The sequence below is a fragment of the Tiliqua scincoides genome, chromosome 1 (genome assembly GCF_035046505.1).
Source record: "Tiliqua scincoides isolate rTilSci1 chromosome 1, rTilSci1.hap2, whole genome shotgun sequence".
Lineage (NCBI taxonomy): Eukaryota > Metazoa > Chordata > Lepidosauria > Squamata > Scincidae > Tiliqua > Tiliqua scincoides.
The window spans coordinates 232,892,058-232,912,742 of record NC_089821.1 but is presented as its reverse complement, the minus strand read 5'-3'; the positions used below and the strand labels follow the sequence as shown (position 1 = coordinate 232,912,742).

The 20,685-nt window shown below is 41.1% G+C and overlaps 1 protein-coding gene and 1 long non-coding RNA gene across 4 annotated transcripts in view; one reads left to right on the top strand and one right to left on the bottom strand.

Annotated features, from left to right (window-relative positions):
* The window catches only part of SDCCAG8 (SHH signaling and ciliogenesis regulator SDCCAG8), a 150,644-nt gene that overhangs the window by 38,279 nt on the left and 91,680 nt on the right, over window positions 1-20,685 (bottom strand). For all 3 annotated transcript variants that reach the window (XM_066617459.1, XM_066617466.1, XM_066617477.1), the window contains one exon: window positions 19,894-20,025. In XM_066617459.1, the coding sequence (XP_066473556.1) occupies window positions 19,894-20,025 (132 nt within the window). The remainder of the gene's footprint in view (window positions 1-19,893; window positions 20,026-20,685) is intronic.
* The window catches only part of LOC136641590 (uncharacterized), a 52,500-nt gene that overhangs the window by 11,859 nt on the left and 19,956 nt on the right, over window positions 1-20,685 (top strand). The window lies entirely within an intron of this gene.

Below are 20,685 nucleotides of genomic sequence, written 5' to 3'. Positions count from 1 at the left end.
CCCCTCAACCTACCCTCTCACCTTCCTTTGTACCTCCTTCCAACCATGCACCTTGCCGCTAATTCGAATGTTGACAGAAGTTGCTCACTCAGTGTTCCAACTCCACACTCCACCCAGTGACACCTACTCTGCCAGGCACAAGCTTGTTGTCTGCTGGCTGCAGTAAGTGCCGCTTCCTGGAAGCTTCATTGAACTACACATAGACACAAACATGATCACACACCTGCTTATTTATACACTAAAGATACATCTATGACCAGAGATTCATATAGGAATGACCTAATGATCCTTTAGGCAGGATCTAGCTATGGTTATCCGTGCATTGGCTACATCTAGAATGTATTTTTGCAATGCATTTTCTATAGGGCTGCCTTTCAAAACAATTTAGAAGGTTAGCTTGCCGAGAAGGTGGAGGCTACATTGCTGATAAGTACAAAGCAATCTGCATATATAACATTTTTTAAATCAGTTGCCCTGTTTAAGATTTTGCTTCTGGACCCAATTCAAAGCATTGGTTATCATCACCTTGAGAGTGCAAACCTAATTTGTGCTGGAACAGCCAGGCCAAGAGGCCTGCACTGTAACCAGTGCAAGTTAGGTGCCAGTAGGAGGCCACTTTGGAGTAAGAGGACATTTTCGCCCTTACCCCATGTCAAGCTCCAGCCACCCCATAGGGATATTCAGATCTGCAACAGCTATTTCACTGGCGTAAATCCAAGCAGGCCATGTAAAGCTGATTGGGCTGGAAGTAGGAGTTAGGATTTTGCCTGCACTGCAGAGGTCAATCCCACTCTCTCGTGGGCTTGATCTGTCTCCCGTTCCACCCTTCCCCATCAAAAAACGCCCCCTCCCTGCCTCCATTCCACTCTCTTGTCACCCTCTCCCACCCCCTGTGCTGCCCACCTGTTCCAGCCTGTGTGAGACAGGACCTGGCATCTGGAGGCTGGCACACAGCATTGTGTCAGCGTGCCCTGCTCACGAGTCAGCGCAAACATGCCTTATAGCACCTTTGTGACACTACTGGGCCAGCACAATACCAGTTTAGATTGTTCTGCCTAAGCCCTAAATGGTCTAGTGCGAAGTTATCTGAAAGATTGCCTTACCTGGACATTTAGATTTAGATCTTAGACTCTGGCCTCTGACCTGCCTATAACACTGATTTGCTTCTTGAGTACCAGGGATAAGGTCTTTACAGTGGAGGCACCACATTTTATGGAATTTACTCCACAGGTTTCTGTGTTTCACTGGCTGCTTCAAGAGAGTGTAAAGATATTTTTACTAAATCTGGTGTAGTAGGTGTTTTGATGGTGTTTTGATGGTTGCTGTTCTAAGGACTCTTAGCTGGTTTTATAAATCCCTGTTTTATGCAAATAGTTAAATAAAACAAATCAAATTGTTTTATCCTGCTGCCATTTGTTTTACAGCTTTTGTCTTTTTACTAAAATAAACACTAGAAATTCTTCTTTTATGTTTCTATTTTTAAGAAAATTTTACCATTAAAAGCAGTATATCAACAAGTCAAATAAACGGGTCAAATGTAAAATTTGGCTTCTAAGATTTTACGAGGATCATCCCAACTGGAAAGAGAGAAGAATATATTCATGTGACTGGGATGAGATTACAACCAAAAATTATACATAGAGGAACTGTGTAATAATCACCAAATAACTGAATAAAGAAAAGCTATGTTGCAAAAATTCCCACAAGGTTAACAAAGAAAGTAACCAAACAATCCTGTGCATGTTTCCTTAGAAGATGCAATATTTTCAATCGGTCTTGCTTCTTCGTAAGTGTATTTAAGGTTGCAACTTAAAGCCCCTAGAAACTAAAATTCTAAGGAATCTATATGTTTCAGCAAGGACTGTAAACTGAAATCTGAATCTCTGCTTCAAGGTGAAGTATACTATAGTGCAGTGTTTCTCAAACTGTGGGTTGGGACTCACCAGGTGAGCCGCAAGCCAATTTCAGGTGAGTCCCCATTCATTTCAATATTTCATTTTCTATAAATTAGACTTGATGCTACTATGGTATGTGACTCATTTGGGAAAATGTTACACATCTGTACTTCTAACAGGCTACTATGTATATGTTTTTAACAATGATTGTAAATGGGACTTACTCCTGGGTAAGTGTGGGTAGGATTGCAGCCTAGGATTGTTAAAAATTTCCCAGCTTGATGATGTCACTTCTGATCATGACATCACTTCCGATGGGTCCTGACAGATTCTCATTCTAAAAAGTGGGTCCTAGGGCTAAAAGGTTGAGAACCACTGCTATAGTGGCTACTGAGCAAATTCCTTCTAAAGAAATAATAACTAAATGCAGAATCACTGTATTACTCAATATGTTATAAATCATTCAGCCAATTTGCCTCCTGGGATATCAAACTGACTCCAAAAAACAATTAGCAATATAACAGTAAGTGGGAAGAAGAAAATGGGTATGTACATAATAGTTGTAATACCTCCCATTTCCTGGGACAATGAGATGAAAACATGGGTATTGTTGTTGATTTGGATTGACGCCAATCCATTATAAGATTGAGGGAAAGCCCAATTAAATTATGTGATTTACTACTATCACTCATAATACATTACTGTAAATCCTTGTGCTCTGGGGACAAGACACCCCTTATACTGATCACATATATTGCTTTCTGTATGCACTGACATATATTAGGATCCACTGCTGTGATGAGGTCAACCATTGCAGAAGTCTGCATGTATCCAAATTGACCCTAAGTATATATATTTTTCCTTTTTCATCTTCCTTACATTTGACTGCATTTCAGTGAATTATCCATGTAGTTTTTATTTTGACAGCTCTCTTTACAGCAGTAAAACAAAATGTGTGCATTGCAAATGGCAAGGATTCAAACTTCAGCTATGTTTATCCAAAATAGCACTGAACTGCTTCTGTACTTATGCTATACTGCCTACAGCCTTACGGAAGGGGAGACAGATGGGATGAATTTAGCAGGGAAACAGCTGGGGCTTGAAGAAGAGACAAGCAAAAGTTTTGCTATCAGGCTTCATTATGTATCAAGGTACCAGTAAAATGTGTATCCGTAAGGCAGCCAAAAAAGTGTGTGTCATTTGACTAGTGATAATTACCTTTCCTTAACAGCTGACAATATTCTAAGTAGCATTAAATAGGTATAATAATTAAGCAATAAGACAAGGCAGGCAGTGCTTTGCTGGGGATTATTGCTTGCCTCAAGTGTGTTGTGAGGCATAAGGCTGAAGGGCAAATTATTTCAGCCACCTGAGAAATACAATAATCTCCCAGAAATGAACTGCCTGGAATATCACATGGCTATTTTAAAAATGAAACTCCAATAGATGACAAAATGGTAGATATTTTGGTATTCTGTTAGTTTTGTTAACAGGGGACTGATATTTTGACAGCCAACTCTATTGAAACTCAGCCTTTCAAAGACAATTTCATGTATGTTTTATTTCACCATTTTGGGTAGCTTATTTATGATGCTCAGCATTATACTGCATTTGTCACGGTACACACTGTGGTATAGATTACAACAACTTTTAAGGCAAGTAATTGCAATTGTTATGGCTATGAGACAGTAAGAAAGGCTGGTGTTCTCTGGTTCAGTGGCTCCCCAGTATTTCTCCTTTGAGGTTCCTCTTGTCTTATGTCATCACAGAAGTGTTTTAACTCTTGCTTTAAATCTACCAAAAATATGCAACAGTTGAACAAGGAGACTTACAATGCAAGCCTATGCATGTCTCCTCAGGTAAGCCTCATGGAGTTCATTGGGACTTACTCCCAGAAAAGTGAATCTCACACACATTTACCTGGGAGAAAGTAACATTTTATTCCATGGGGTTTACTTCCCAATAGTAATGCACTCTTAATGTATTACTGGTGCGTCAAAAAAAGCTGCTCAATTAAGTTCAAGACCATATAGTTTTAGTTGCACTTAATACTCAGCCATACTTGGTGTTTAAAGGTAATGAGAGCAAAGATTTTCAAGGTCTTACAAGACTTGAGAAAAAAGTGTTCATGCATTTCCCCAGGGTCAAAGAAAATAATGAAAGAAATATTGCTTAGTTGATGAAACCCACTCACATTTTGTTTTCAGGGCAAGGGAAACAGCAGAATCATACAGCATTAACCTGTGCAACTTTTTATAGTCCAAGGAATTTATTGAACAACTTATATAACCAAACTGACATAACACGGTAATTAAAAAAAAAAAGCATCACAAGTCTAGTTGACAGTGCCGACTTCAGCAACATAAGCAACATAAGAATAAGCAGTAGATGCACACAGCCCAATGCAAGACTGTGACCCAACTAAAGATGCATAACAGAATGCAACTAGAGGAGTGTTCACCAAAACATGCATGCCTTCCTCAACAATGGGCCTGATCAGCATGAGACAGAGACCTGCCTCGAGGAGTGCAGAATTATAGAAAAACAAAATACCTTCAAAGCTATTTTGGTACTTTGTTCTCAATTCACTTTTTAGGATTAGAGTCCAAAAACAATAGAGCGGAATATATGTTGCAGACTGCAGTAGGAAAAGCAAAAACTCTGGGCAAGCTGATTTCTGGTAAATATTGTGCTTAGCTACCAACAGAGCCTACAGGTAAGCTGCCTGGCAGAATATGAATTTAAAAAATGAAGAAATTAGCCCTTTTTGTGCTCTTCTAGGCAACCATAACAACACAGAAATCTCCATTTCAGAGGAAGGGGTAAAAAATATGCATGTTCCTTACTAACATTACTTTCATACAAACCCCTAGTATTGCGGTTTTCAAACTCCCAGGGAGTTTGAAAGCCACAGTAAGTTCTTGCAGGGGCGGGGGGAAGGCAGAGGCGAAATCCCCAGGATCAAGCCATTCCGGGGGGCTGCAGGGGCTTGCGTGCACTTACCAGAGCCTCCTGCAGCCCCCCAGGGGTGCGGGAAGCCCTGCGCAGCTGTCCGCAGGGCTCCCCGATGCTTAAAAAGTGAAAGTGGAGCGATCACGCTCCGCTTCCACATGATCACTCCACTTTCACTTGTGAAGCTTCGGGGAACCCTGCAGACAGCGGCGCAGGGCTCCCCGCACTCCCAGGGAGGCTGCAGGAGGCTCTGGTAAGCGTACCTAAGCCCCGGCAGCCCTCCTGAGTGGTACAATCCTGGGGATCGCGCCACTGCCTCCTCCCTGCCTCCTGACTGCCCCTGCCCCTTAAGGGAAAACGGGTCAGGGCCCACAGGCTGGAGCGTCACGATGCCCCAGTCTGAAAAGCCCTGCCCTAGCATAACAAAACATTGTTAAGTATGGTGGAGCCTGAATTTACATTTAGCTTAATAGGTCTGCAATGATGATACATGTTACTTTCATCTAAACTCTTAAAATTCTGTACATGGAAAAGAAGATTTCAAGATACCTTGAGTGATAGAAAGCATGGCAACTAAAGCAAAACCAACAGGAAATGTGATACCTCTTAAAGTACTTTGCCAAATGGGTTGGTAATTAAATTTTACTACTACTCGGAGTTCACATAAGGCCAGTGGAAAGATCCCAATTACTGATAAATACCCAAAGTGGTTATTTGCTGTGGAACTGCTGTGCAGTCTCTGTCTCTAACTGGTACTTGCAAAACATCATAGTGTGCATCCTGAAATATCACCAAGATATACCACACAGAAACTGAAATTTAAGCATACAGATGTATCCACACTATGGAATGAGACAGATGTAAACACACAGGTATTTAAATATCCACTATTTAAAGAGAGATTACATCACAAGAAACACGTACTTTAGAAACACAGTATGTAAACTATTATAGACTATGTACCTAAAGATATGCCAGGGTATTTAGTTATTTTTGTGTAGTTTCTGAAACAGATGCCTACTATGGGATATATCATGCTATACTTGTTATCTAGTATTCCTTAAACAATTTTCTTCTACAAGCCTGCTAAAATTATGCTGCATTGGTTTAGTTCTTTGATCTCAGATTAGCAGCTTGATGCTGTCCTGAAGGCAGAACACACTGAATGTTTAGGTCAAGCTAACAGATTTTGGTAATGAATTTTCCACTCAGCCAAAGTAGATATACTTGGGGGAAAAAGTGTGTGGCTTGAACAAAATTCAAATTGATGGCCTTTATGTACTCATAACACAACCACTCAAGTGTGCCATTCTCATAATCACACACAGCTCATCAATGGCTCCAAGTTTTAAAAGTCCCATACGAATTTGAAGGATAGTGATTGCTTGAGATATCCAGTTCTTATAGTTAGATCCAGATGATAGCAAGGTAAAATATAAATCTTATATGATTCACAACATGATTTAGGTTTAAAAATAATGATATTAAAAATCATATTTGCCAGGAAAAAAATGTTTCCAGTCTGGTATAAATAAGTCTTATATGGTGATTGTTTGCATCATGTAGCAATGCTATACACTGATTTATGTATACTGCATTTTATATTTAATGAGAGCTTATGACAATCTATGTGTGCAAGATAACTTAGGTTTAATACATCGGATGCTTCCACATTCAACAAATGAATTAAGATTCTTTTCTTTATGTTTAAAACTGAAGCACAAAAATGCTAAATAGAGAAATTTCATACAGTATAAAATAAAAAAGAATGATGTAACAAAGAATGTTTAAAAACCAAAGGGCTATTATGGGTTAATTTGTAGCAGTAAAACACATCACTAAAAACCAAACACATTTTTTCACCGAATATTCTCTCTCTTACTCTTTGTGTGTGTGCATGGGTGGGAGGGAGGGTGGGTGGGTGAGTAGTGACTGATGTTTGGTCATCTTGCACTAGATAATGCAGTAAAAATAGCTTTTAAAAAATAAATTCCAGTAATGAAGTGCTAGACAAAAACAAACCCTCCCCAATAGTATTTCTCTTCTCCTTGCAATTAGAAAAATATATACCCAATCTAAGAAACAATCAGTTTATGTAAGGGATAGAATACTTGTGCATACTTGTATGCAAAACATACATACTTGTATGTAAAATGGATTCTACTGTAAATGACAAAAAAGACAATCCAAAGTACTCCTTTCTATGTATGTGGGTCATTGTTGTATACAGTTCCACATTTGGCCAAGAACATGACCAAGAGAATACTTATGCAATCATGAAAAGTATCTCCAGCATCTCTATATATGGCATGAGGGTCACCATCCCGCTCATCCTGCATACAGTAGCAAATTCCAGAAAGTTGGTTGCGCTAAGTCTGTAGCAACACAACAAAGGCTCTCATGGTATCTTAAAGGCTAACACATTTCTTTTAATGTAAGCTTCCAATGTAATAAAAGGTATCACAAGTTTCTCTGCCATCTCTCAATATGGATGTGAATGAATATCCACATACCCAGGAGCTCATGACAGGCATACATGATGACTTATTGCAACATCATCTCTTGATCAGGGCCCAAGGGCAACTTCTATGTATGACTCTTCTCTCAGATTCTAACATGTATTAAAATACTACTATTAGATGCAAGCCCATGTTGAAACTGAAAATTATGAAGCCTTCTACACAAGAAGACAATATTGAACTGTTGCAGCAACTCAGTTGCTAGCCACCTTGATGTTCCTTTGGAATCTGGGAGCATCAGGCTGGAAGGCTTTGGGATACAAATATTTCAAAAACAGACATATTCAGTCAGTGCACATTAGGGAGTAACATACATTTATGACAGAATTTAATACAGGTGGTAAAACTGCAGGGGCATGATCAAATTCACTGTGGGCACATCACTGACATACAGAGGCTTCTTAGACTAAAGAGAGACCTTTTCTTCTCCTCCTCCTGCCTGTGCGTGCACATGGGTACACGTGCAGGAAGCACCACTGCACTGAGATGAGAGATGAACCATATCTAATAGCTCATTATGCTGCCTATAAACATGTCCACAGATGGAAGGATGGAGGAATGGGACAGGAGGATAACAGGGCACTGTTGAATGGTGGAGGAAGAGGACAGGAGGATAACAAGGTACTGTTGAATTTTGGGGTAGCTTCCATGTAGGTGATATAATCTCCTAGATTATGTCCCAGAATTGAAAAAAAAATGTACCGCAGTCATAAAGAAAAAAGTGTCAGTTTATGTCTGAAGACTGTTTAGGATAGATCATAATATTTCTACATTGTGTTAATCCATATCAAATGAACAATATTTATATATATATAATGAATTGTAATCATTTACTATGCTTTCACTCAGTCAGATGGAAAAGAATGAAAGTTCAATTTAAGATCATTTTGCAATGGAAGAGGAGGAGGCAAGAGCAGGAGAGAGAAATCAGGCATTTTCCTTGGATAAAGTGCATATAAAAATCATGTAAGGCCTCATATGTTTTGCTGCAGAAACAGCTTTCCAGAAATGCTGTGCTTCTCTAAAATGTCTGAAGGGAAGACCACTACAGGTATTTGGCTGCCAACACATCCCAGCAGCATGGCACACAGTTAGGATTTGACACATCGAGTCTTTATAAATCCAACATCTATGAAATCAGACAAGTTTCCTTATTTATAGTAACAGGCATGTGTGGATCTCTGCCGTCTTGTTACACAGATGGCTGCAACTTTTTTTTTTAATTGTTAACTTACAGCCACTGATGCCTGAGGAACAGACACACATCTGCCCCAAACTGCCAATCCTCTAGGCTTTTCCTTGGAACTCCAGTGCTAGAAAGAGCTCAAGTATGTGTTAAAAGCCTATTTTAAAATACAAAATATCAATCATATAGCAGGTGAAAGAAATATAGGCTGGAAACCCACTGTTGTTGATTTTTTTTGGGGGGGGAGAAGATTTCACATCAAGATAATGTTTAGCCAGTACAACTGAATATGGTGGGAACGGAAGGGGGATGGACTAGGACCATGCAAAGATGCCTTCTGCAAGTGGGCAAGCTTTGATCAACCAGAGTAAACTAAGATAAGTAAAAATGCAGGAGCATTTTCGGGGGGTGGGAGGGGAGAAATCTTACTAGCTACCCAAACCATTATCCTTATAAAGAAAGTCCAAGGCACCTTACTTAAGTGCTTCACCTGTCCTTGGAAAACCGAATTAAAATAAAATCTCAAAGACCATTTATTAAGACCATCACAAGAGATTATTATTTCTCATAGATTTTCATTTAGATAATGTCTTTGTAAGCATCCCCTGTCTGCCTACTGCAAACAGGGCAAGAAAGAATTGGACTGATATGCAGAATTATCAACTGAGTACCTAAGGTTGCACTAAGCACTAAGAAGTAAGGTCAATTGAGTTTACTTCCTGTGCATACATGCTTTGCACTGCGCTGTCAAACCTACCATCCTCCCACAAAAAACATGAAACCAAAGTCAGTGCAAGGTTCATTTTTACCAACTTTCATGTCACCCCAAAGAGTAGCTATCCAGTATGAAAAAGTAATTGAAGGAATGGATTTTAACTATCACGGCCTTAAGGAAATAGCTTGTGCTAATTATAATTACGTGAGATTGTTTCATGAAGGGGTAAAAAAGTAACAGATTTTTTTTAAAATGACAAATGTTGCCTGTCTTATTTCTTAGCCACTCATTCTGCCCAAACACACTACCATATTAAAGTCTCAAATGTTGAGTGATTATTTATCATTTTGATTTAAAACGTATAATGCTGTTACTATGCTGTGTGTGTGTAAAAACACACAAGACTTACGGGAAGGGAAAAGATTGCAGACTACTGTTTCTCCACACAGTAAGTTTTAAAGCAACAGCCATGTAATAGAGGTTCTCTCTACTGCCTTTCACTTTCTCTTGTTCATATTACTTTGCATTCTTTTCCTAAAAATATTTTTGCCAATAATAATAGCAAATTTATTACTATTATTAAGAGTACATGTAAAGCTTACAGACTTATTATCCAAATGTATAAGATTCTTCTCATCAACTAACTGTGTTATTGGGCTACTTTGACATCTAGGGCAACTGGTGGCACTGCAAAGCACCTTTCATATATTTACTATAAAATGTGTGCCCATTTTCTCTGTAAACCCAGATCATATTCAAGCCAACAAAAATAAAAAAACACTGAAATAGCAAAACATCTGTGCAAGGCTGATTCTATTTATTTAGAACTCCATGGAGACAAAAGTTTTCTTTTGTATCACATGTTCACATACTGAAGCTAGGAAAATCGCCGGTGTTTTGAATCGTTATGTACCTAATTGTATACAAGGGGTTAACACAGAAATAACACAGGCTGTATCTCTTGCATTTCTTGCTCTTTTGGCCACATTGTTCCAAATGTTTTACTCTATACCTGTAGTAGCAAGGGAGGGCACCAGGATGAGGTCTCTTGTTATCTGGTGTGTTCCCTGGGGCATTTGGTGGGCTGCTGTGAGATACAGGAAGCTGAACTAGTTGGGCCTATGGCCTGATCCAGTGGGGCTGTTCTTATGTTCTTATGTTCTTATATCTAAAGGTGCCACAGATTTTTTTTCTGTTACAGAAGAATAACACAGTTATATTTCTAGAATTCCTCTTTTCTGTTCCTCATGTTGCCAGTCAGTAACTGAAAGATCAGTTGGCAACTCCCAGGGACCTAGACTTGACCCAGGGTTTGCCACAAATTGAACTCTAGTTTAAGCAAGCATTGTTAGAGTCAAGTTACAGCCTAATGCTAAAGCAACGCCACTGCCAGGTGCAGAAATGTCAAAGCGGCTAACACTGCATCCTGTGGCCCTGTGGCAGTCGCCAAAGGTCTCCTCAGTGGAAGAGGACTTTTGTCCCCTTTCCCCAGAGAAAGCCCCAAGCTCCAAAGTGGGGCTTCTCAAGTCTGCGCTGGGTGTTTTGCAAGTTTCTCAGAGTTGAGAGACTCTGTGTTGGGCAGGAGGGCCCAATACCAAATTCAGGATCCAGTGGAGCAGAGCTCTGCTGGTCCCGCCCCAGTTTCTCCCCCCTGCCCAGCCCTCCCCCCATCACGGAACACCCCCACCCCCACCCCTGAAGTCCTCTTAGCTGCCCAGAGGTCTTACCTAGGTCTGGGCAGCATCCAGCCTGCACTGGGCTCAGCACCAACACTGACTCAGCAGTGTGTTGCAGGCATGCTTTATGGCATGTTTGTGACACCCAGTCTGGTGTTGGAGGTTGGTGCAGGCGTTGTTCCAGCTCGGGAACGGGCCCTTAGTTAAATTCATTATTTTACTGTGAGGACAACTGACCATGCATTTGCTTGACAGTAACTTTGGATGAGGTTCAGAGGCAAGCACATTCCTCCATGTGAAGTGGTCTAGCTATTCTCATGGATGCAACCAACAGAAACAACATCATCCGACTCAGCGTCCTGGATACAGCCACCACTTCTTGGCAATGAGCACAGAGGCACATTTTTCAGCTAATAAAACAGTAGCTATTTTCAGACCACATCAAGCCAGACATGCCATTACTGCCATGCAGCTGCATCTGGTAGCTTCCATACAAACATTTACTCATGTCTGAGCAGTCCCGCAGTATGTATCAAGAAAATTATACTTGCAAATTTTAATAACCTGAATTATATAGGCTCAAAGAGTAGCCTATCTATTCCTGCTGTTTGGGGATCTTGCCTGAAGAGAAAGTGATTGTACCTTTATTATAACAGTCCTACAGTATAGAACTCCCTTCTTCCAGATATCATTTTTCCTCTCTTCCTTCATGCCTATCCAAAAACTCTCAAAACCCTTTTTGTTTTCCCAACTTATTTTAAAAATCTATTCTCAATTCACTTTTAATTTATCCTTCCTCCTTCTTCCAATTCTTCCTTAAAAAAAGGGGGAGATGATGTGACATACGTTTCTAATGCATAGACTTTTGTACATTTTGTAAAATAATCTGAGTACCAATCAACAGGGATCACTGTCTCTGCAGGTCTCTGCAGTCTCGGTTTTCTGATCTGTGCTATGGAAATGTCCAAATATTCCATAGTTGTTGTGAGGATAACACAATAAAAAGATGAAGCCTCTAAAGCAGGCCTGGATTTGAAAAACAACTGCATGTCTAGAATGAATAACATGTAGCAGAAAGAATGTGATAACAAAGAAAGAAGAGATTCAGCATGTTGTCACATCAAGTAGGTAAACGAAGAAATTAAAAAGTTCAGGCATAGAGAACAACATGGGTTATTAAGTAACAACTGAAAACCCATTTAATTTCACTGAAAGTCTTAACTTTTTTGCCCTTCCCTCAATAATACATTCCTGAGCTAAATCAAGAACAATAGATGTCAAAGATTCAGATGTCATTCAGATGGACACCCACTTTTTAAAATGCTACACTTCACTGACTAAATACTCAGCAAAAGTAATGAATATTTACATGATATACAATGAGGTGATTCAAAAACTATTTTAACCACTGCAATCTAAACATGAAGCACTCTTGGCCTTTGAAGACAAGTTTGCATATCCTGAGAAAAAAGTATGTAAGCAACATACAGTACTTGCTGAAGAGAAAGCATGCAAGATCTGTCCATTTCCAGGCCACACAGGCACGCGCACACACCACAAACCCATTGCAGTGGAGTAACAGCTTGCAAAGACATTCAAGAAAGGCCTTTGGTTTGATGGGGCATAATATCAAAATCAGACCCTTGAACAAAAAAGGAGCAATTACCACAGAGAGAAAGTCTTAACATTTTTGTGTTCTTTAAGGGTAAAATTTCATGTTGTTCCATGAATCTTTTTCATGACTTGTTTTACAAAATGCAGTGAATGAGACTGCAATCTGAAGGGAAAAGAGTGGTGCAGTGGTTCTCAGACTGGTCCGGGAACTACCAGAAATGAAGTCATCAACCTGGAAGTGATGTCATGGCCAGAAGTGACATCATCAAGCAGGAAAATTTAACACTCCCATACAACAAAATCAAATCAATCAAGTAAGTAAATTGAAAATTTACAATAAGTTTAAAAAGAAGCTCTCATCCAAGATGGGATGCACAGGAATATATGTGCCCTATTTGCCATGTGGCTTTGGTTTGATGGGGGAACCTCCAAGTGAGACCACAACCTGGCATACCACCAGAATCCACTAAAGATTCACCAAGGTCATTAGTCTATGTTGCTGCCACAAAAGAGTGGTGCTGTGGATCTTGCCTTCTATTCTCTTGGCAAAGGGAACCCCCTTTTTCAGATGGTGATGAAACTGAGCTTCTTTGGTCAGCTTTGGTCATGGCAATTTTGCTTGCCATGGGGATGGGGACTTGATCAGAATGTCAGTGAGAAAGGGATACATTGCTACTTCTTATAACTTCAGATGCACTACAAAGTGCCATTAAGGCCTTTGTAGAAGTTGTCAGGGCAGTACAGGGTAGGACGGGGGAGGGGAAACAAAGGCAAACCTGAAAGTTCAGTATTGGATGTCCTTCCTACTGCACACAAATCTGAGAAATCATCTGTGACTGGCTCTGATGAGACCATAGGGATAGATTCTACAGAGATCTACAGTCTCCCTGAACTATTAAAATCAAAATTGTCATTGGATTCTCCATCCTGAAATGGCTCTTTATCAGGTACTTATTCAACCTTTCTTGGTTGCTAATGGTGTATATGTTCCCTTTTTTCTTTGGAGTAGTAAAAAGAATTGCCAAGATGCCTGATGCCTGTGAAGTGCATGTTCCACTGCATCCAAATCTAGAGATACTGGATCATTGCCATGTACAAATGGGTTTCTGGACCTTACTATTCTGGGGATACCCAGCTTGCCCCAAGTCAAATTCCATGGACACCATCTCAAACATTTAGGTGCCTGTGATAGAGCGAGCTCACATTTTCACAAAATGAAAGATGGACCAAAATTGGACCAGAGTTGGCATCATATTTGCTTCTTACTTTCCTTGGAGGGGAAAGGCTAACTGGGAATGCTGATGGAGGTGGTTTCTTTCATGATGGGCTTAGTGACACTCCACTTAGTAGAAAAACCTGTAGAATCTGGGCTTGAGCATGGTCTTTTGATGACTGAATTCCTTTGGCCCCTCTCTCTTCCTTCTTGGGAAGAGACATGGGAAGGACATGGGAAGAACCTTCTGCTTATCTTTAACTTTTGTCAGCATAGCATCTGCTGTGCCTGCACTTGTGCCTCTGTGTGCATGATAACAAAAAGCTTAAATTTCAAGATGACAAAGTTCACTACTGAGCCTGGCAACCAAGGCCCACATCTGTGCTGTGAACTTGAATATTATGGTTCACCACATCTTAGAAGTCATGTCCTCATTACCTAGCTGCAGGGCATCTATACAGTAATTGACCAGGAAAGCTCCAATTAGACTTTTCTCAGTCCTGTCTGGACATCTTTTGGAGGTCTCATAAGTGACTGACAGTGCACTTATGCACTGCATGTCTACTCAGAAGTCATGTTCTGACATGCTCAGAATGCTTGGAGCCCTGTCTAAGGTTGGCTTAAGGTTTTTTTTTGTTGCAGGAATACTTTAGGGCTTCCTCCCTATTCACTGGTATATAACTATGGAGGAAGTAAGGGCTACAATCTGTGGCTCTCAGAATCATTTCATTACCCTCTGGCAGAGAGCAGTGTATGAGAGTCAGTCTGTTGACATTTTTGCTCCTGGTGAGATCAAACTTCTCTGACTGTACCAACCAATTTAAGAAGTTGTACCAACCAAGCTAAGAAACAATGAGAGGCTTAGCCAGACCCTGAGGAAATACTGAACGAACATCCTTAGGCTGAAAATGAGTGAAATGTGCTTTCATTGGGTGAGCATGGGGAGACAGTGGCAATGTGTGCACAGCTTTGGCCAATAACTTGGGAATAAGAATCTTTGGTCAGGTCACATCTTCCACCATCACCATTTTCCACATGTGGGAAAATCACACTGCTAGGCTCCTCTGGCCCTTGAGAACTAACCATACTGGCCATTATTTAAAAGGTGAGGAGGTGGTCAGATGCAATATCCTGCTTCCAGAATCTCTTCAAGAGAGGGTGGAACAGAGCCATGCCAAACATGCCAAAGTGAGAGTTGAGGCTTGTAGATGCCGTTGTAAAATTGCAGCTCATCAGGGTAGATATCACAGTCTTTGCACTATACCCACTTTTGGCCTGTAATTTCTAGTCACAGACATAAGTTTGTTTCTTTTGAATTTTCTACTTTACTGAACTTTATGCCTTCTTTGACACACAGAGTACCACCTTCAGTATGATCCATCTTGTCCTTTCTGTAGATATTATATTTAATTTTAATTACAAGCCTGGTGGCTTTCATTGTTCCATCAGGTTTCAGTAATGCCAGACTATTATGAGTAGGACCAAGCACTGAAGGTTCTAGCAAGGTGTGATACACAAACCCACACTGAAGATCCCCTGTGTTATTTCCCTAACCAACTGTGGGGAAGCCACTGGGAAAATAAAATGCCTGCTCATTCTTCCTAATCAGCCTGAAGAGAAAAAAAAGTCTAAATCTTTCTACTTCTCAGTCTGATACAAAAGGGACGAGGCACCCAAGATGCCACATTAACTTACCAAGATAGTCACAAACATGACTAAAGGAAGGAAGATCTGACTCCCTAACATCAATTTGATATCCTCACTCTAATGGACATCTACAAATGGCACTGAACATCTACCACATCATATGGACTAGTGTCTGCAAGGCTAGGGAAGAATTTATTTATAAGAAAACAGTTCATAATTTAGAATAAATCACCAAATCAGTAAACACAAATATGCTGCCATTTATGAAGCATTTGACTCCTAACATGCAACTTAATAGATTCTGATATGAATATTACCAAGGGGACTGGAAACTGGGCCAAAGGATTATAAATGACAAGATTCATAAACAGCAAGTAAGACATTTAGAAATTCAGCGAGAGGAAAAAACTGGAGAAGCAGCATTTCTTACACAGATGTAGGGGAGATTGCAGATGGCATATTAGAGAAGGTCAGCTGCCTCTGAGGCAAAAAGCAAGAGGTTTGATTTGTGATTGAATACAAAGAAGAACCACATGAGAAGAGAAAAGATAGCCTTTATGATAAAATCATCTAGTGCAGCATACACTTTCAGCAGCTACTACTTAGTGGAACTATACAGTCAAATGTAACCACATACAAAGTAACACAATCATCTCATTACCGTCTATCCACTGTTGCCAGCTGCTGCCATCTTTTTATATACACATGAACATAATGTTTGGGGTCAGGTGAGGATGATCCAGACCAGTCTTGTGGTGTTTTGCTTGCATGATGGCGATGGTGATGGCATGTAAACACCAGGCAGCAGCTCTCCAGTATTTCAAACAGGACATTACATTACAACTGGAGATGCTGAGAATTGAGTCTTCTGCATGAGGTGTTCTACCATTTAACTACAGTCCCCCTCTGCTAAACGAAGTAGGGTTACTTATGTTCAGTGGCATACCAAAGTGGTGGGTCCATGGGTGCAAGTGTCTGGATGGCATGGCTGGGAGGGTGTCACTATGCCCCCAGTTGTGCTGCCCCTAGAGCTGCCCGCAGCTACTACTTCCCTTCTGGAGGCCTTCTGAGGACCAGAAGGGCCACATGCAGCCTCTTCAACCCTCAGAAGGCCTTCTAAGCCTCCCAGAGAGTCTTAAAACATCACTTCTAGTTTTCTCTGAAAAACTGGAAGTGACGTTTTAAGGCCTTCCGGTGGCCTTAGAAGGCCTTTTGAGGGCTGGAAAGACAGTGCACAGCCTCTCTAGCCCTCAGAAGGCCTCCAGACACAATCACTGGGGGGATCTTTTTGCATTCCTGCCCCTGGGCAGCACACTGGTCAAAACTGCCACTGCTTATGTTGACCTCTTGCTAACGTCACTTTCCTCCTAGGGCAAGCAAATTGGTACCACTTGGCAAAACCACAGTTCAGCTGGGGAAACATCTTTGTCCTCACCTTAGGAATGTGCCAAACTTGGTATTGCTTCTACAAACTGCTAATAAAGTTGTAGCTTATGGTTGAGAAGGCTTGACATGTGAAAATGAGATAGTAAATCAGAAAATGCAGATCTCACAAAACACAAGAACTGAGATTTAAGCGGCTCTCTTCCAGTATGTCCCAGAATAGGATTAACTCTCCATTACTATAATAGGTGAGTCCACATCCTGAACCATGACCTGTGTTTTCTTCAGGCTGATTGTCAGTCCAAAATCTTGGCAGGCCTTGCTAAAACGATCCATGAGCTGCTGGAGATCTTTGGCAGAGTGGGTAGTGATAGCTGCATCGTCGGCAAAGAGGAAGTCACGCAGACATTTCAGCTGGACTTTGGACTTTGCTCTCAGTCTGGAGAGGTTGAAGAGCTTTCCATCTGATCTGGTCCGGAGATAGATGCCTTCTGTTGTAGTTCCAAAGGCCTGCTTCAGCAGGACAGCGAAGAAGATCCCAAACAAGGTTGGTGCAAGAACACAGCCCTGCTTCACGCCGCTTCGGATGTCAAAGGGGTCTGATGTGGAGCCATCAAAGACAACAGTGCCCTTCATGTCCTTGTGGAAGGATCTGATGATGCTGAGGAGCCTGGGTGGACATCCAATCTTGGGGAGAATCTTGAAGAGGCCATCCCTGCTGACCAGGTCGAAAGCCTTCGTGAGATCTATGAAGGCTATAAAGCAGGGGTGCCCAAACCCCGGCCCTGGGGCCACTTGCGGCCCTCGAGGCCTCTCAATGTGGCCCTCAGGGAGTCCCCAGTCTCCAATGAGCCTCTGGCCCTCTGGAGATTTGTTGGACCCCACACTGGCCCGATGCAACTGCTCCCAGCGTGAGGGCGACTGTTTGACCTCTCGTGTGAGCTGTGGGTTGAGGGCTCCCTCCATCGCTTGTTGTTTCACGTCTGTGATGCAGTAGCAGCAGGAAAGGAAAGGCCAGCCTTGCTTTGTACAAGTCCTTTTATAGGCCTTGAGCTATTGCAAGACCTTCATTCATTCATATAAGTTCATCTTTAATGTATTCATTTATGTAAGCTTATGTAAATTTATTCAAATTTTAAATGTAAATTCATTCTTTTTTACCCCCGGACACAGTGTCAGAGAGACAATGTGGCCCTCCTGCCAAAAACTTTGGACACCCCTGCTATAAAGAGTGGCTGTCGTTGTTCCCTGCATTTCTCCTGCAGTTGTCTAAGGGAGAATACCATATCAGTGGTGGACCTGTTGGCTCGGAATCCACACTGTGATTCTGGATAAACGCTCTCTGCAAGTACCTGGAGCCTCTTTAGTGCAACTCGGGCAAACAACTTTCCTACAACGCTAAGGAGAGAGATGCCACGGTAGTTGTTGCAGTCACCCCTGTCGCCTTTGTTCTTGTACAGCGTGATGATGTTTGCATCCCTCATGTCTTGAGGTACTCCACCTTCTCTCCAGCAGAGACAAAGGATTTCATGCAGCTCAGTGATGATGATCTCTTTGCAGCACTTTAGGACTTCAGCAGGGATGCTGTCTTTTCCAGGTGCCTTAATGCAGGGAGGGTTCCACCTCCCTGCATTACAATCTCTGCGCATGAACTGGAGGTTGTCCATGACTTTGTGTACCTTGGCTCAACGATCTCCGACACTCTCTCTCTCGATACCAAGCTAAACAAACGCATCGGTAAAGCAGCTACCACGTTTTCCAGACTCACAAAGAGAGTCTGGTCCAACAAGAAGCTGACGGAACATACCAAGATCCAGGTCTACAGAGCTTGCGTCCTGAGTACACTTCTGTACTGCAGCGAGTCATGGACTCTTCACTCACAACAGGAGAGGAAACTGAATGCTTTCCACATGCGCTGCCTCCGACGTATTCTCGGCATCACCTGGCAGGACAAAGTTCCAAACAACACAGTCCTGGAACGTGCTGGAATCCCTAGCATGTATGCACTACTGAAACAGAGACGCCTGCGTTGGCTCGGTCATGTCGTGAGAATGGATGATGGCCGGATCCCAAAGGATCTCCTCTATGGAGAACTCGTGCAAGGAAAGCGCCCTACGGGTAGACCACAGCTGCGATACAAGGACATCTGCAAGAGGGATCTGAAGGCCTTAGGAGTGGACCTTAACAAGTGGGAAACCCTGGCCTCTGAGCGGCCCGCTTGGAGGCAGGCTGTGCAACATGGCCTTTCCCAGTTTGAAGAGACACTTGGCCAACAGTCTGAAGCTAAGAGGCAAAGAAGGAAGGCCCATAGCCAGGGAGACAGGCCAGGGACAGACTGCACTTGTTCCCAGTGTGGAAGGGATTGTCACTCCCGAATCAGCCTTTTCAGCCACACTAGACGCTGTTCCAGAACCACCTTTCAGAGCGCGATACCATAGTCTTTCGAGACTGAAGGTTGCCAACTACTATAATAGTCAATTATAAGGCCACTTACGTGGAACTCAGTGTAGCTACGTTGCCCACAGAGTATAAACTGCTAATTTCTATGACCTCCAAAATGTTTTCATTTAATTGACTTCCTTTGGGTTAAAAGCTCACCTTCCTCAAAGCTGATGCTGGTCTAAACTGGCTTGAGTAAAAAAAACAACAAAAAACTGCATGTTCACACCTTTTGTTAAAATTAGAAGGTTACTGCTATTCTCCTGATACTTAAAACTGATTTTTAAAGTATTATATTAAAATACTGCAAATAAATTTTTTAAAAGTTAAAATAAACACTGTTGAAAAATATTTTACAAAAACTGCAAATAGATAAGGACACATTTCAATGTATTTAGACAACTGATCTAGGGAACAGAGCAGGCAACAGAAACAGCCTAAAAGCAGGTGCTCAAAGTATGCATCGTTTAAAGAACTATGAGATATACACTTTTCTTTTATCTGTTAAAAACTATTTGAAGAATATTAAGCAATGAAACTTTGGTTTAAAAGATTTTGATTATTTTTTTAAAATGAAATCAAAGTGTTAGAATGTCAACAGACCCACCAGGTTTATAGCAGACCACATCAAGCTATATTAATAGATCCTCTTACCTTAGTTTCATTTTCTCATGCATCCTTCCATGCTGGATACACTGCTCCTCCAATTCATCATTCCTTTTCTGCATCTTCTCAAGTCTGTCATGGACATATTCATTTTCCTGACTAAGCTGGGTGATTTCAGACCTAGAGAATTATGAACACTGATGATGGATGTTGCCAGGTTTTATCCTGCAGTGTAACAACACCTAAACAAAATTCTAGTGCACATCTGCATGAAAAGCATCAAACTTCAACACAGAGAATACCAAAAAGATGGTTTTTATCAACATAGCTGTTGTAGTGACTGAGGACATGAATCTATGAAATAAATAGTAGCCACTTTGGGTCCACTTAGGGGGAGAAATGCAGGGAAAAAATGCAGAAATTAAATAAATAAATTTTTGACCAACGGGTTACAAAATGATGCCCATTAGTTATACATTTAACACTCTTATGTAATATTGGTATGGGTCACCATTGTAGAAGCAAATATCAGGAAAATAATTCAAATTTAATTTAAAATTTAATTTTCTGCTAAGAATCTGCAATCTTAAGCCTGCTTACTTATAAGAAATATGACTCCATGGGCTTACTGCTGATCATCATCACTTATTGCAATTTCATTCTATAAATAGGATTTACATTATTTATTGTTAAGAAAATACAAGGCAAGAAAGTGATTTGAACAGATTTGTTCTTCTGATATTGATCTACAGCAACAAAACATACTGAGTTTTGGAAAGTATCATGATTGAGGAATAGTCTAAGGCCTGTTGTTTTGCTACCACACTGAGGGCCCAATCC